The following is a 14,474-nucleotide window of genomic DNA, read 5'->3' on the forward strand; positions in this document are numbered from 1 at the left end:
AACGTTGTATTTGTACTCACATACCTTGACCCAGTCCTCCATGTCCCCATCCTCAATAACCTCTAACATCTCCTGTTCATCGATGGTTAACTCGTCTGGCTGAGAAGCCTGGCACAAAAGGGAGAGACGGTGTTTGATGGTGTTTAGAACTACAGAGAAAAAAGTAAATGCACTAAAATGTGCAGAAGGATCTTTTTCTTCATTTTTATAACGTTTTGTGTTCGCCGACAATGTTTCATACCTTGTATGAGAAGAGGACCTTGCAGGTCAGCGGGTAATTGCGAAGGGTTCCCGAAGGGCTGGAGCTGCTGTCGTCGAAAACCTCCATATTCTCTTCACACTCGTCACCGTCCTCACGCTCCAAGTCAACTGTACCCTATTACAAACAAACACAGCACCCAATACTCAAGTTAACAATTAAGGGGACGTTTTGTCTGTTTCCCTTTTAAAAATGGTCCAGCTGTTCCTTCCTGTGAGGTGATCTGAACTTTTCGACACAGGTGAAGAGCAGCAGATGAGTGACGCCATCTAGCCCCTCCCACTTTTGTTGCAAAAACCTTTGACTGGCTTCTCTGAAGGTCATGTGATCTTGTGGCAGGAGGAGGCACCGTAGCGTGCTGACCTGTCCACAATAATGTTTGCGTGCATGTGTGCTTTCACCTTTGTGTGTGTATGTACTGCGTGTGTGTGTGTGTGTGTGTGTGTGTGTGTGTTTAGCCATTCCTAAGCGATTGTGTTCAGTCACCAGATTTCTGTTGACACAGTAAACATAATACCTTAGTGTGTGAGTTTAAATGTGTATAGGTTACTTTAGTTCAGAAAAAAAATCTCCAAATTCAAGAAATGATGTTCAAGAACAAATTTGCTCTTTATTAGTCTAATACCTTTCAACTAGTTCGAATCAGTTCTTTGTAATTTGTAAAAGTGGCTCCTCAAAAGAAAAATAAAACAAATTTAAAAAGTGATGCTTCCCAGGATGCAACTTCGATATTATTATTAGCTTTGGACAAAATAACCAGCTGCTTTTTATTGTTTCAGGAACAATGATAATAAAGTTTATGCTCTTCTATTCTATTGGGTGAGAGGGAATAGATTTTTTGGGTGTTTTGCACCATCACTAAATTAAAGTGATATCGTGAATCTCCAGTGGATACAGAAAGTCGGATGAAAACAAGTCATTTAAAATACACAATTTTCTGATGTTGAAAAATTAGTTCGCAGTCAATCTGTTGAAAAAAAAAAAGTTAAATGAACAGGTTGTATAAACGCGCCATATTAAAACTAATACTTTGTTGAAGCACCATTGACTTTAATTTCAGGATTCAGTATTTTTCGCGAAGAAAAATCTGCTTTGCACATATTGACTTGATTTGCACACTCTTCCCTGCCTCTACTCTGTCAGATTTATTTTCCGAGGTAAGTCATTTTTTTTTATCAATTTGATTTATGCTTGGGATCATGCTGAAACTGCTCTTCAGCTTAAATTTTCTAGCGGTGATCTGAAGTCTTTGTGACAAAATGGACTGCTTTTTGGAACTGTTCATAAGTCCCTCCACCTCTAGTCCTAGCTAAATTATGCAAAAAAACAACAACAAATGACCAAGTGGGAAAAGTGTTATGGTGTGAAGAATGAACTTTTCCAAACAACTCCACAAGGAATGTTTGGTGATAATTGGCAAGACACAATTGCATGAAAAAGTGAATGAGTGACACTGTATCTTAGTTTTCTGTCATGTAAAAGACGGTAAATATGGAAGCCTACTGACTTGAACCATCCAGGGTAGAAACCAAACGTGAATCCCTTTCAGTGTTCACACAATTTGCACTTTAACCATCTAATTCCCTCTTTTTTTCACCTTAGCATCCAAATTTACCTTTTCATTATCACTCCACCTTTACTCCCTTGCCACTTTAATTCGTCTACACCTGCTCTCATCTTAAGTCTCTTAACACTGCAAGTGTCATCAGCCATTCACAGGCTCTCTCTCCATCCTCCCACTGAGGATCACTCTAGCGTTTGTGATCTGCCCAGAATAACAACATCCGCATTTCAATGTCTGCCCGCAAACACACACGCATTTTTTTTATGGCTAATGACTGTAAGATGAATCTACAACTTTAGAATTTTTTTTTCCTTTTTATGATTGTAAAGATATAATCGTTTGTCTTGTGAAGTCCGCTATGGAACTTGATACTTCTGGGTTACTTATGCGCTTTTTTTTTATAGGCTGTCTGGTCAGACTAATAATTAGGATGTGCGGAGATCTATCAATTATCTTACACTTTGCATCATTCAGGAGGTGATTTGTCAAGAGAGCTATTCTGGCTGGGTCGTTTATAATGAAATCATAAAAAATGAAAGCCTCTGGTTGCCAATCTTAAGAGTCTGCATTTCTGAGCATTTCAGTACCAAATGAAAAATAATGTCCCAGTTGGGTTAACAGGCTGTAGGAGAACAATCTTCACAACGTTTTTCTATATTATCAGCGCGATGGAAGGTCTAGATTAGAAGCTGTGTATCTCAGGCAGCATGTACGACGGAATCTCTGAATTCGAATGCAAGGTGTTCTGGGAAGACGGATGCATGATTTGTGTATTTGGAAGGATTGTTTCTAATAGGAAACGTATATTGAACATAAGCCATTCTCGGGGCAAATTGTTGCAATAATAAAACCGTTATTAGCTATACAAAGATAAGTGTCATCATGTCATCAAACATGTTGACCACTGTTAATATTAAGATGCAAAAAATAATCATACAGTCAGCCCTAACGTTCACGAAAAAAGCATGATGTGGAGCATTCGCAATGGGATTACTGATTACTGATTACGAGAGCAGCAACACAAACAGAGTGAGGAGTTGTCTCACCGACAGTGAGGGATCGTGGGAAGTGTAGTTGGCCCAGCGCTCATTCTCGAGCTCCTCCATCACCTACATGCAAACAAAGAGTGAGGGGCTTTACACACAAACTAAAAACCCTCATCGTGAAACAGGGCACTCATGCAGGCACGCATTGACCCAAACCTACATCGCAGAGACAGAATGAATGCAAATCATGCAGCAAGACTCACCGACGCATATTCAGTACGTAAACTGTAATTGAGCGCATACCTGGTTCATGGCGCTCTTCAGCCAGGTGTCCACAGCAACGCCCACTTGCCGCAGGAGGTCCAACCGAGCTTCTGCTTTTAACTTTATTGTCTTGGAGGAAAGAAAGGAAATAATTGTTTTTGATAAACCCATCCAACATATTCCTCGCTGTACAGGATACATTCATCTACCGAAACACACTTTTTAGTTTCTCGTTATGAAGAGAAAATAAGTTATGAATTGATGGCATTTCGCAATGGATATTAGACAGTTTTGTAGCTGCTTTTGATGAACGACAAACAGTATATTGATATATGGCATAAACTTGGATTCGTGCAAAACAAACATCCATCCATCCATCCATTATCTGTACCGCTTCTCCTCACAAGGGTCGCGGGGCGTGCTGGAGCCTATCCCAGCTGTCTTTGGGCAGTAGGCGGGGGACACCCTGAACTGGTTGCCAGCCAATCGCAGGGCACACAGAGACAAACATCCGCACTCACAATCACACCTAGGGGCAATTTAGAGTATCCAATCAACTTACCATGCATGTTTTTGGACTGTGGGAGGAAACCGGAGTGCCCGGAGAAAACCCACGCAGGCACGGGGAGAACATGCAAACTCCACACAGGGAGGCCGGGCAAAACAAACATTGTTTTAAAAATTGTTTAAACAGTTTGAAGATGATCTGTTGAACTTTGTGAGATGTGTCGTCCTGCATCTCTTTTATGGCTACAAAAGCTCTTGTTCTAATGAAAAAAAGACTAAAAAATCTATTTGGTTTATTACACTTAAAGGGGAAATCAACCCAAATATATTTTTTTGAAGAATATGTTCTATACTAGTTGAAACAAGGCATTCTGATAAATATTGCGCTTGTGGAATAAGAGTTAATCCACCCGTTTTGAGCCATCTCTGGTGGCGGCCACTTTTGTTACATTTTGTCAACTGAAAATGACATCATAGTGTCTCAGGGCTCAGGTAACAACCAATCACAGCTCACGTGTTTTCTGAAGCTGAGCCACGATTGGTCGTTATCTGGGCCCTGAGACACTGTGATGTCATTTTCAGTCGACAGAAGTGACAAAATGGCCGCACCCTGAGATGGCTAAAAGCGGGTGGACTTTGCTGCTTAACTCATATTCCACAAACGCAATATTAATCAGAATGCCTTGTCTCAACTAGTTGGCCTGCCCAGAACATATTCCGGAAAAAAATATGTTTGGGTTGACTTCCTTTTAAAATGTTTTTTTCTTTAATTACATTAATTGAATATATGCGATGACTTGGGAAAACCAATTTCAGACACAAATGCTACTATTACAGTTGCGGTAGATGTCTGAAATTAACAGACCTATTAATGTGTCATTAGTTTTGTTGTTGTTTGCCATAGTTCAGCTCTATCCAACAACTTATAATCAGTCAAAGTCAAACTCTCCATGGGGACAAAGTATTAAAATCAGACAGCTCACTTTTATTTCCAAACTTACTTTTAATGAGCTGCCAGCACTGCGGGGACCTGATATGTGCTGTCTTCTTTACTAATGAGACAATATGATGGAGCTATAAACACAGGGTAGGAAATCCCTGCCTGACAGTCTCTCTTGCTCATCTTTCTCCCCTTCATCTCTAATCCTCTATTGTCATCTTCTCTACATTTCCATAGCCGTCTTCTTTCACTACCCGCTCCTTCAGTTGGTCTTCCATGCTGACACAGCATATTGATCGCTGATGGATCAGAGTGTGTATGTCTGACTGCAAAAAAATACTGACAGCTCTTCAGCTTTGCTTAATAAACACAACGACCCCTGAAGTGCACTTTGTCACTTTCTGTAGCCAGACATGAACTGCTACAGAAAAACATGGAGCTCTATATTTGTACCCAGCGCATGTATAGCACAAAGTGCAGGCTAACTGTGTTTGTCTATTAGTATTTTTGTGGACGGGAGCAGTTAGAAGTGGGCGTTTGCACTGTTGTGGGAGTGAATACAGCTGATTTGACTCCCGGCCAATGGAAGCGGCTCTTCTCATTCCCCTTGAATTCAGCGCAGATGAGGCATATCGTCTACATTGCGAAAGCAGAAATAGACTCGCTCAAGTCCATGCAAGAGATCCATGCACGTAAAGTACATTTATAAGGAACTGCAAGAGGATCTCCACTCTGATGTCATTTTCAGTTGACAGAAGTGACAAAATGGCCGCCCCCTGAGGTGGCTCAAAAGAGGTGGATTAACTCTTATTCCACAAATGCAATACTAATCCGAATGCCTCGTTTCAACTAGTGGACCCGCATAGAATATGTTCTTGAGATAAAAAACATGTTTGGGTTGACTTCCTCTTTTAAACAGTAGCCTTTGATTTTTATTTGTCATTTACTTCAAATGTCAGACAGTTACGAGGCAAAACAAATCATTGTGTTGCATTTCAAAACCATTACTTAAGCATGCCTGAGTTAGGTACAGGAGTAGTATCTTAGGTTGCCTCACAATGTAGAGTGACAAGCATAATGTATGAACACTGTTCATTGTTCCTCTCACATTTTCCTATTCGTGGATTTTATTATCCTGCCTCAAAATGGATGGGAATATTAAAACATGGGTCCAAGAGACTTTATGCATAATGCTATAGTCAAAAATGGATTAATGCAAGTTGTACTCATTTCATTTTCCTGTATAATGCTCAGATAGGAGCTCTGCAATGCAGCCGTTTCATGAAATATGTATAAGCTTCATCAAGGTAGTGCTGGCCTGAAAGAGCAACGGACAGTAGAGAGACAATTTAAGCAGGAGACATTGTCAAAAGCGATGTGATTACACAGCTGATTCTTGCACCACCTGTGTTTGCATTACGTGTAATTGCATGGTATTAATAGTGCATTCTTGTCATGCGAAGGAGACATATTTGTGAAAAACTGCCAGCAGAGGGTGTCAGATGTGTGAGAGCTAGCTGGGAAGGAAAATACAAAGTGACAGAGAGGTAGAGGTTAAAGTGATAATGTATGAAGGGTGAAATATACTTGAGTTTAGCCTATTCTAAGATGCATATGTAGCCTTTAATTAAAAGCTCAAGGAATTATGTCCGGTAACCATAACTTGATTAGTAATAGATGTCACATGCCTCGCTAAGGCAGTAGAACCATTTCCTCCTTGCCGGTCAACAAATAAAGGTCATTTAGAACAATGAAAATGCTACAGTTAAGTATAATGAAAGAAAGGTATATTTTCTAAGTATATCAATTAGAAACATCTAATAATGAAGATATTTGAAGCAAATGTGAATGTCTGTAATGTACTAGAATCATTTTGTGTGGTTAGAATTTCGAAATGTAATTTCATAAAATGGGGAAAAAACAGGCCCTTTTCAGAATTTACCCAATGCAAAAATGTACAGTATATTATGTAGTATTCTGACTGCGGTAAAACTTTATTCTGCTCGTACTTTTTAGGCCTAACTACGTAACTAACAGCTGCAAAAATGTTTGAACATCATGCGGCGTCAAGTGTTGGTCTGAAGGAGAAAAAAATGGACGAAACGTCACAAACCTCAGCTTTGCGTATGTTTTCTTTGGATTCTTCTATCTTCATCTCAAGATCTGCTCTGCCCTGCTCAGTGGGGGGCAGGCCATGACTCTCACACTCCTCCAGTGACTGACCAAAAACACACAAAAACATACTTGAAGTCAGTATAGTTACTATGTCTTCTGTTTTATTATGTTATTAAATACAGTATATAATTATTTTTGAGTTAAAGTGATATGTTTATTTGGTGAAAGGGTATCTTCTGGCTGGAAATGACAAGTGGCAAAAGACTGCTCTACGTTGAATTGGGCATCCATCCTTTTTCTTCTCCTGCTGACACCTTGGACTCGTGCGCAGCCAATCGCAGGGCACATATAGACAAAAAAGTACTTACACACATCTATGGAGAATTTAGAGTATAATTTGAGTGGGAGAAAGCCAGAGTACCTGGAGATAAACCCACATAAGCACTGGAAGCGCATGCAAAGCCCACAGAGGAAGGCCGGAGCTGAGATTCAGATGTATTAACCACTCGTCCAACATGCTGTTCTGTATTAGGAATATTCATGAAAATATTTGGCTTTTTTTCATTTCTTTCTGTCTTTTTTTCTTTGTCTTTAAATTATTCCCATCACTGACAATTTTGAGAAAACAATATCATAACTTTTCAGGAGACCCCAAAACAGCATGTTTGTTCAACCATCGACATTACGTAGTCAAAGAGAATAGGCCATTTTTAACACTTTAGATTGGTCAATAATGTCCAAATAACACAGACACGCATGTGGACTGACCGATAATAGTATAGATGTGAGGGAAAAAATGGCTTTGAAAGAGTGTGAGTAATTTGTGACATTGAAAAATTAAAAACATAAAATAAAATAATATCTCTTGAAAGTCTTTTGCCAGTTTCTTGTCATTTCCAATTAAATACAACATTCACAAAAAAGATTAAAAAAAATAACTGTAGACATATTAAAATACAGTGTGTATAATTGATGTTATGCACAGGGCAATGTCTCACTCTCTTGTAGTGGATGATATTCTTGTGTTCTCTGGCTACTCGTGTTGCCCATTTCCTGGCCTCCTTGTTCAGACTGTGCTCCTCTGTGGTCCCCATCTCTGACTCCAGCTGACGGCTCTAATAAAACAAACACACACAATCATGCAAGCATGAGTAAACACATCGGAAAACACACGGGCAAACATACACAAACGCAGAACAGAACTGAAAGAAAAACAAGAACATTGAAACTGGGTTTTTGCAACATGCAGAAGCTGTTCATGTAAGCTAAGGAGAGTAAGAAAGAAGCATTTCGTCCGTCTCCTGTAACAAATTGAGGATGTGCTGCAAAGCTGCTAGTTAGTCTTTTGCGATCAAAACCACATGTGTGGAAAAATACAGTGTTTACGTGAGTGTTTTTTGTGCGGACTACCAAATGCGAGTGTCTGCGGAATATAGGGTGCATTAAATCATCTCTATGTTTGTATGTACATGCAAAATACAGATTTATTTGTTTGTAGCTATCAAAATACCGGATCTTGATAAAGTGTTGGGACTACCAAAATGAGTTTCATATACTAATAACACTCTTCCTATTGTGCATCTTTGTAACTGTGTGATAAAAATTGGGATCCTAATCCTTCACAATGACCGTATTTTGTGTAAAGAAGAGATGTTATTTCCCTTAGGTAAATTATAAGCCATACACAACATGTGTTTTTTTATGATTCCCTCGGGAAAGGATAAAAGCTTCCGGTGGTTAATTACAATATTTATTGTTATGGTTCAGCTGGGAGAAAGTGACATAACTCTAAAGTGATGCAATATGAAGCATCTTATTTCACACCTGTGTAAGAAAGCATGTGCCATCTTCATGGAGAACATATTGAAGTGATTTGTGAAACTCTTAAAACTGTAAATAACTGACAAGGCACGGACCAGATCCTCTACAGCCCAGCTTGTCGTCCCAGGTGGAAATGAACCTTACATGTTTTTAGTAAGAATACCTGGACATTCCAAGTGCTATTGTGTTCACCTCAGCCAGCTACTAGATGCAGTATTTGATAGAGTGAATACACAAATGTAATGATACAATGAGAGAGAATTAAGAGGCAGACACAAATGGCTCAATAATGATGATCCATGGCTTCTGAATGCAATAAAGACACGATTGCTGACAGTTGTGGCTACCTGTGCCAGGGTCATTCTCATGGCACTGACGGGTGAAGGCTCAATGTCCACCAACTGCTGCACCGAGCTCAGAGTCTGGCAAATGCAGCCAAGAGCAGCAACACAAGCACACAAACACACAAACACAAGGAGTAGTTAGTAGGAAAATAGTGGAAGGGAAAAATGTTAGCAGAGGTTAAGTAGGATCAGGAGAACACAGGAAAGGAATAACATATGTATAGGGAGTTTAGCGGTTAGAAAAACGTTTCCTGGATCTTCTGTACAAGAGAACACAAATTGAATGAAAGAAATATATTGAGTGGAAATTAACAACAAATTGGATATAATTAAGTTGAGCGCGACAACACTGTGAGTTCAGACATCAAGTTTCTACTGTTGCATTACTCTGACAACGTTTATCTATTGACAACAGCATGAAAACCATTAAATGGCCAAGCCGGTATAGTATTTATAAATATAAAAGATTTTATCACCACCAAGAAATTGCCAATTCACGAAAAAAGTGTCAAAAGGGGAACTTTCCATAAAATAAGTGATCCGCCTCAAAAACTGCATATACAAATTTCTCTGTGTGTTAATTTCAGTGACCCACTGAGATTAAAGATGATGTGATGTCGCATTTTATGCCACGGCAAAAGTTGGATGAGAGAAAACGGTACATGTGGCAAGATGCCAGATTTACGACTTGGCGAAGGATGTGTGCATGCGTGAACGTGTGACGGTGAGATGGATTTGACAGAAGAAAAAAAAAAAAAAAAGCGTGTTCTGCTGTTCGAACACGATCACACTATACTAACGAGCACATTAGCACAAGGTGTGTGTTCACCAGCTCTCACCTTGTCACACTCACTGGGCTGGAACTGGAAGTCGTGTGCTTTGTGGAACACTGGGTTCTCTTGCATGAACAACTGCTGGTTGAACTCCTGTATTATCTAAGAACGACACACACATCCACTTTGTAGAAGACCACCGTGGGAATTGTAGTTCAAAATCCAAAACTATGATAACTCTGGCACACACCTGGCACCACGAGACATGAGCAAATGATTTGAGATGTCAGTCATATCAGCGGGTTCATAGAGAATTATTCACACAGATGACTTATTTTGCTATAGTGGGTCCCTTTCGCAGTTGATATGGAATATTATCAATGTACTACAAATTATTTTGCAGATCCGCGGAGGTCTGGGGATGGAAAGTGGCTTTTAAATTACTCCCTTTTCAGTACAAAACCATCATCAGTGGACATTTGCAGGAATGTACCGTATAGTTTGTAGTTCTCACTCGTAGTACTGTCAATATAACGACATTTGTCTGTGGGGCTGCGGTAGCTCATTTGTAAGGACTGCATTGTGACGCGTCGAAAAATCAATTTTGTCACCCACCCCTAATTTATACTGTGCAAGGCGCCGGTTACCAATAACAACTTGCAGGGAACGATCGCGAGTGCGTGAGGATGGCCGGTCCTGTTGGGGCATTGCCAACCTCTTCCAAGTTTGCAAGCGAAGAGGAGGAGTACTTGAACACACGTTGGCACACACAAGCTGGCACGGATTGGCTTGCCAAAGTATGCCCTTATTACAGTTTTTGAATGAAGGAATAGTATAATGGGGATGGACAACAACGCTGAATGAAAAAGATAAATGGAAACAGCGCTCTGCAAAGAATTGTTTAAAGGGCAAGGAAGTATTGTTCATAACCACTATTTTTCCGTTTTTGTTGTTGTTGTTATTGTTCTAAAAAAAAAGGTCCACTTACACTAAGCTGTATCAAATATTTTATAGGGGAAGTTAACTCGATGCAGGCCCACCAGTTGAAACAAGGCATTCTGATAATTATTCTGTTTGTGGAATAAGAGTTTCATTTCTAGCCATGTCCGGGGTGCCCATTTTGTCACCTCTGTTGACTGAAAATGACATCACAACTGCTCAGGGCTCAGGTAACAACCAATCACAGCTCACCCATTTTCTGAAGCTGAACCATGATTGGCCGTTACCTGAGCATTTTTTTAAATGTTATTTGTACGTTGTACAACTAAATCCTGCTGTTAAAAATGAGTGGAGGAGGACTTCTTACTCACCCTGGTAGATTTGTCCAACAGGAACTGGAAGGTGTTGTGCGTCGCTTGTGAGGCTTCGAGCTCCGTGCGACACAGTGCTATCAGGTAGTCTTTCACGTGCTCATAGATCCTGCCATCCAAGGCCTGGAGGAGTGAAGAAATACATACATTTGATTCACTTCCGCTATAGGAAGCCTCGCTCACTCACCAGTTAACAAAAATGGAACGCGTTTAATTTAACATATGATATCATTATTCAGGCGCAAACAGGTTGGATGAAGTAAGTACGACCTTCGAAATGAAGTGTCAGTGTAGTTTCTTTGAGGGGCTAAGGTAGCCCAGACACTATTCCAAAAGACAGAGAGGGAAAAGATACACAAACGAAAGAAAATGAGGAAGCGATGGAGAAAATGAGGAAAAGTGACGATTTCGGCAGATATAAAGGTTAACGATGAAAGCAAGCAGATATGAACAGAAAACGTGTGTGTGTTTGTGTGTGTTTTGGATTTCTTTCTCACAGCTGCAGGAAGAGGTGAAGGGGTTCGTATGCCAATTCACAACAATCCAACACACACACATTCTCCAATATTCAGACCAGAATAATACAAATGTTGGTGAGCATGATCCCACACAATGGAATATAAAGGAAATGTAAAGGAAGTTATGTCAGTATGGGTGGGCCCGACTTCATTCTAAATGTTTCCTTATCTAGATGCTTATCTCCTTCTCCCTTTTTCCTTCTCTTCCCACACCTTTTTTTTTAATCCATTTGCTGTTGCACTGAAATGAAATGAGTCAGCTTCCAGGAAAAGGCCTGTATCATAGCCAGTGGGCCGGTGGATTTGCTTATGTGTGCGCTTGGTTTGAATGAATGCATGTGCAATAAACACAGACTAGAGCAGCAGAAGCGGAGAGGCTGCGAGTTGACTTGCGTGCGTGTTTGGGGTCTAACAGATGAATCTGATGACACATCGGGACAGAAGATGTGTTTACGGAGTGAACTTACAAGCACAGGAGAGAAATAACTAGCAGATTGGTTTCCTCTGGCACTGTCCCGCATTCGCTCGTATGTGTAGAGGCGCTTGTATTTATGTATGTGCACAATCCCCTGCAGCCTTCTGTCACTGGGAGCTACTGATTTATTATTCAGGAGTGCCTCATAGTGTCAATGCTCATGGGCATCTCTTGAGTGGATGTGGGGGGGGGGGGGCACAGACACAGGCATAACGATTGGAACCGAACAGAGAGGCTACAATAAAATCCTACTGACTGAAAGATTTGAAGAGAGCGGTACCGGTAATTAGCACGTTATAGGGTCAAAATCATTCATGTACTTCTTTTTCCCCTGTACTAATGTTGCAATTTGACTTTTTTTTAAAGACAAAGTCAAGTCAAAAATGTTCTTTTCAATAATGTTCCATGCAATCCCACAAGTCCAAACACGGCATTCTGATTAATATTGTGTTTGTGGAATATGAAATAAGCAGCAAAAGCCACCCGTTTTTATCAATCTTTTAGTGTAAATTACAATTTCATACCTGTCCATCATTTCAAAATCGGAATTGTTCAGTTTTTCTCCAGGCAAATCGGAAACCCACTGAAGTTGCAACACTCAAAAGTGTGAAATCATCACATTGTTTTGTTTAATGTGGTCACCTTCTGCGCAGACATTGAAAGGAAATGCGATTGAACATTTTTTTTTCTCAGATTGAGTTGATTCCTAATTCAAAAGTCTTCTTTCCTGGAAATTCCATAAGGACATGAGCTATGACTAAAACTCTTAAGCCACATATAATGAAAGAACATGTCATTGGAATAATACTGTGGCTGCCTTGAAGCTATCATGAACTTGAAGCAAATGAAATGAAACATAAAATACATGGATTTAAGGAAATTGAGTCAGAATGTCCAAGGTGGATTCCCTGAGACATCTTTATATCATTTTGACAAATACCTGAATGCAGTGGAGCAGGTCTGTATGGTAGTAGCGGTCATGGTGAGCGTTGGCAGCAGCTAATGTTAACAAATAATCATTTCTGGCCTGTGTTGCCTTTGAGTTGCAGTCACTTCTTTTTGCTTTCAACTGAAAAGACAGAATTTCACTATTTCAACATTCTTTTGAGTCTGTCTCTATGTAGTGTAAATTCTTTGCGCTCATCCAAGAGGTAAACTGAAAGCGCTTCAAATGGTTTCTAACAATACCACATTAGAGGGCAACCAATGGCAGCCTTATTTACAAAGCGCATTTCATACACAAGGTAATATGAAGACAACCCCACAGTATAAGAACCGTCTTACCTTCACACTTGCTTTTTGCAAGCTAATTCTTGACTGAAAAAGAGCCAGTTTGGACCTAAAAAGAGAGCACAATAAACAAAACAAAACATTTTTTTTTTTTACATAATTTTATAAGTTTTAATTGCCAATATTCTTTCCAATTGAATTCAAACAAAAAGAACATATAGTTAAGAAGAACCCATCCGATCTCCCACACAATAAGAACGATGTCAAAACTCTGATTCATGATGAAAATTAATCTCAAGGGCGCAGTGGTTTGACAGCAATAATTCTCAGCTCAATGCAGCCATCATAATTCATCCATTGTGACATCAAACATAGCTGATAACAGGGTGCCCGCTGACTCTGTAGGTTTTTGTTCCACTCTTTTCTCAAGTGAAATCAAATGGATTGGCAGAGAAGTAGCTGTAACGTTCTACTGAGCGGCAGTCAATAGAAAAGAGCTGAATGGTCAATCAATGCAGTCTACACAATATGCCACTGTGACTCACCAAATAAACCGGGTGGTAGCTAACTTCACTTCAGTTAGAACGTGAAAAGTAACCTCAAGCATTTACTATAAAAACACACATGAAGTATGCTGGCATGTACAGCAATTTGCACAAATCCATAGTATTTCTATTTTTAAATGACACACACTTACTTGGCTTCTATATCCGCCTTTTCTCGTACTGCGTGGGCGACCTGCTCACAATCGTAGTATTTTTTCTTGGCTTTTGCCAGTTCCTTCACAGACTCCTGCAGCTCTGCCTGAATGCCACTTAATTGATCGATGATCTTTGTCAGGAGAGAAGAAACATAATGGATGAGTAAGGAAAACCACTTTTCAACATCCTGTAAATCACACGTGACAGCGTGTCGTTATGAAAGTACATCCACATGAAATAGCGTTTACAATAAGTTCAGAATTCCATGGCTCCATTTATTATTATTTTTTTATTTGCAGAGCAGTTTTACCAATGGGAATAAAGCGCAAGACTCTTCTTGACACTACACAAGTATCTCCATCTATACAGTATACTCACCTTTTTTAGTTGCTGCTCCTTGTAGAGTCTTACAGTTTTTGCAGGATCTGAAATTTGACTCTTGTAGTCATCACACACATTAAGTCTGGACTGGCTCACCTGCACTGTACCCTCTAAGTAGGACCGCCACACCGCATACACATTTCTGGTTGGACACGGATGAAGACAATGGCATGTGGACTTTTACTCACATTAGAATTTTTTAAGCTATCCTGTATTTAAATTTCATGCCTCACTATACGGAAAGAGGAACAAGAAAATAAGTTGATGCTTTTCATGAACTTTTCCG

General features: G+C 39.9%; 1 protein-coding gene across 3 annotated transcripts in view; it reads right to left on the reverse strand.

The window, feature by feature from the left end:
- The window catches only part of fchsd2 (FCH and double SH3 domains 2), a 43,410-nt gene that overhangs the window by 9,216 nt on the left and 19,720 nt on the right, over nucleotides 1–14,474 (reverse strand). For 2 of the 3 annotated variants that reach the window (XM_086035802.1, XM_086035800.1), the window contains 13 exons: nucleotides 14,186–14,330; nucleotides 13,804–13,937; nucleotides 13,161–13,215; nucleotides 12,817–12,945; nucleotides 10,884–11,006; nucleotides 9,640–9,735; nucleotides 8,804–8,878; nucleotides 7,634–7,750; nucleotides 6,634–6,738; nucleotides 3,113–3,202; nucleotides 2,870–2,932; nucleotides 242–376; nucleotides 25–108 (listed from right to left, as the gene is read on the reverse strand). In XM_086035802.1, the coding sequence (XP_085891928.1) occupies nucleotides 25–108; nucleotides 242–376; nucleotides 2,870–2,932; nucleotides 3,113–3,202; nucleotides 6,634–6,738; nucleotides 7,634–7,750; nucleotides 8,804–8,878; nucleotides 9,640–9,735; nucleotides 10,884–11,006; nucleotides 12,817–12,945; nucleotides 13,161–13,215; nucleotides 13,804–13,937; nucleotides 14,186–14,330 (1,351 nt within the window). The remainder of the gene's footprint in view (nucleotides 1–24; nucleotides 109–241; nucleotides 377–2,869; nucleotides 2,933–3,112; nucleotides 3,203–6,633; nucleotides 6,739–7,633; nucleotides 7,751–8,803; nucleotides 8,879–9,639; nucleotides 9,736–10,883; nucleotides 11,007–12,816; nucleotides 12,946–13,160; nucleotides 13,216–13,803; nucleotides 13,938–14,185; nucleotides 14,331–14,474) is intronic. The other variant, XM_086035801.1, reaches the window with a different exon arrangement.

This window comes from Filicampus tigris, chromosome 7, assembly GCF_054856515.1.
Source record: "Filicampus tigris isolate MCC_2025a chromosome 7, RoL_Ftig_1.0, whole genome shotgun sequence".
NCBI lineage: Eukaryota > Metazoa > Chordata > Actinopteri > Syngnathiformes > Syngnathidae > Filicampus > Filicampus tigris.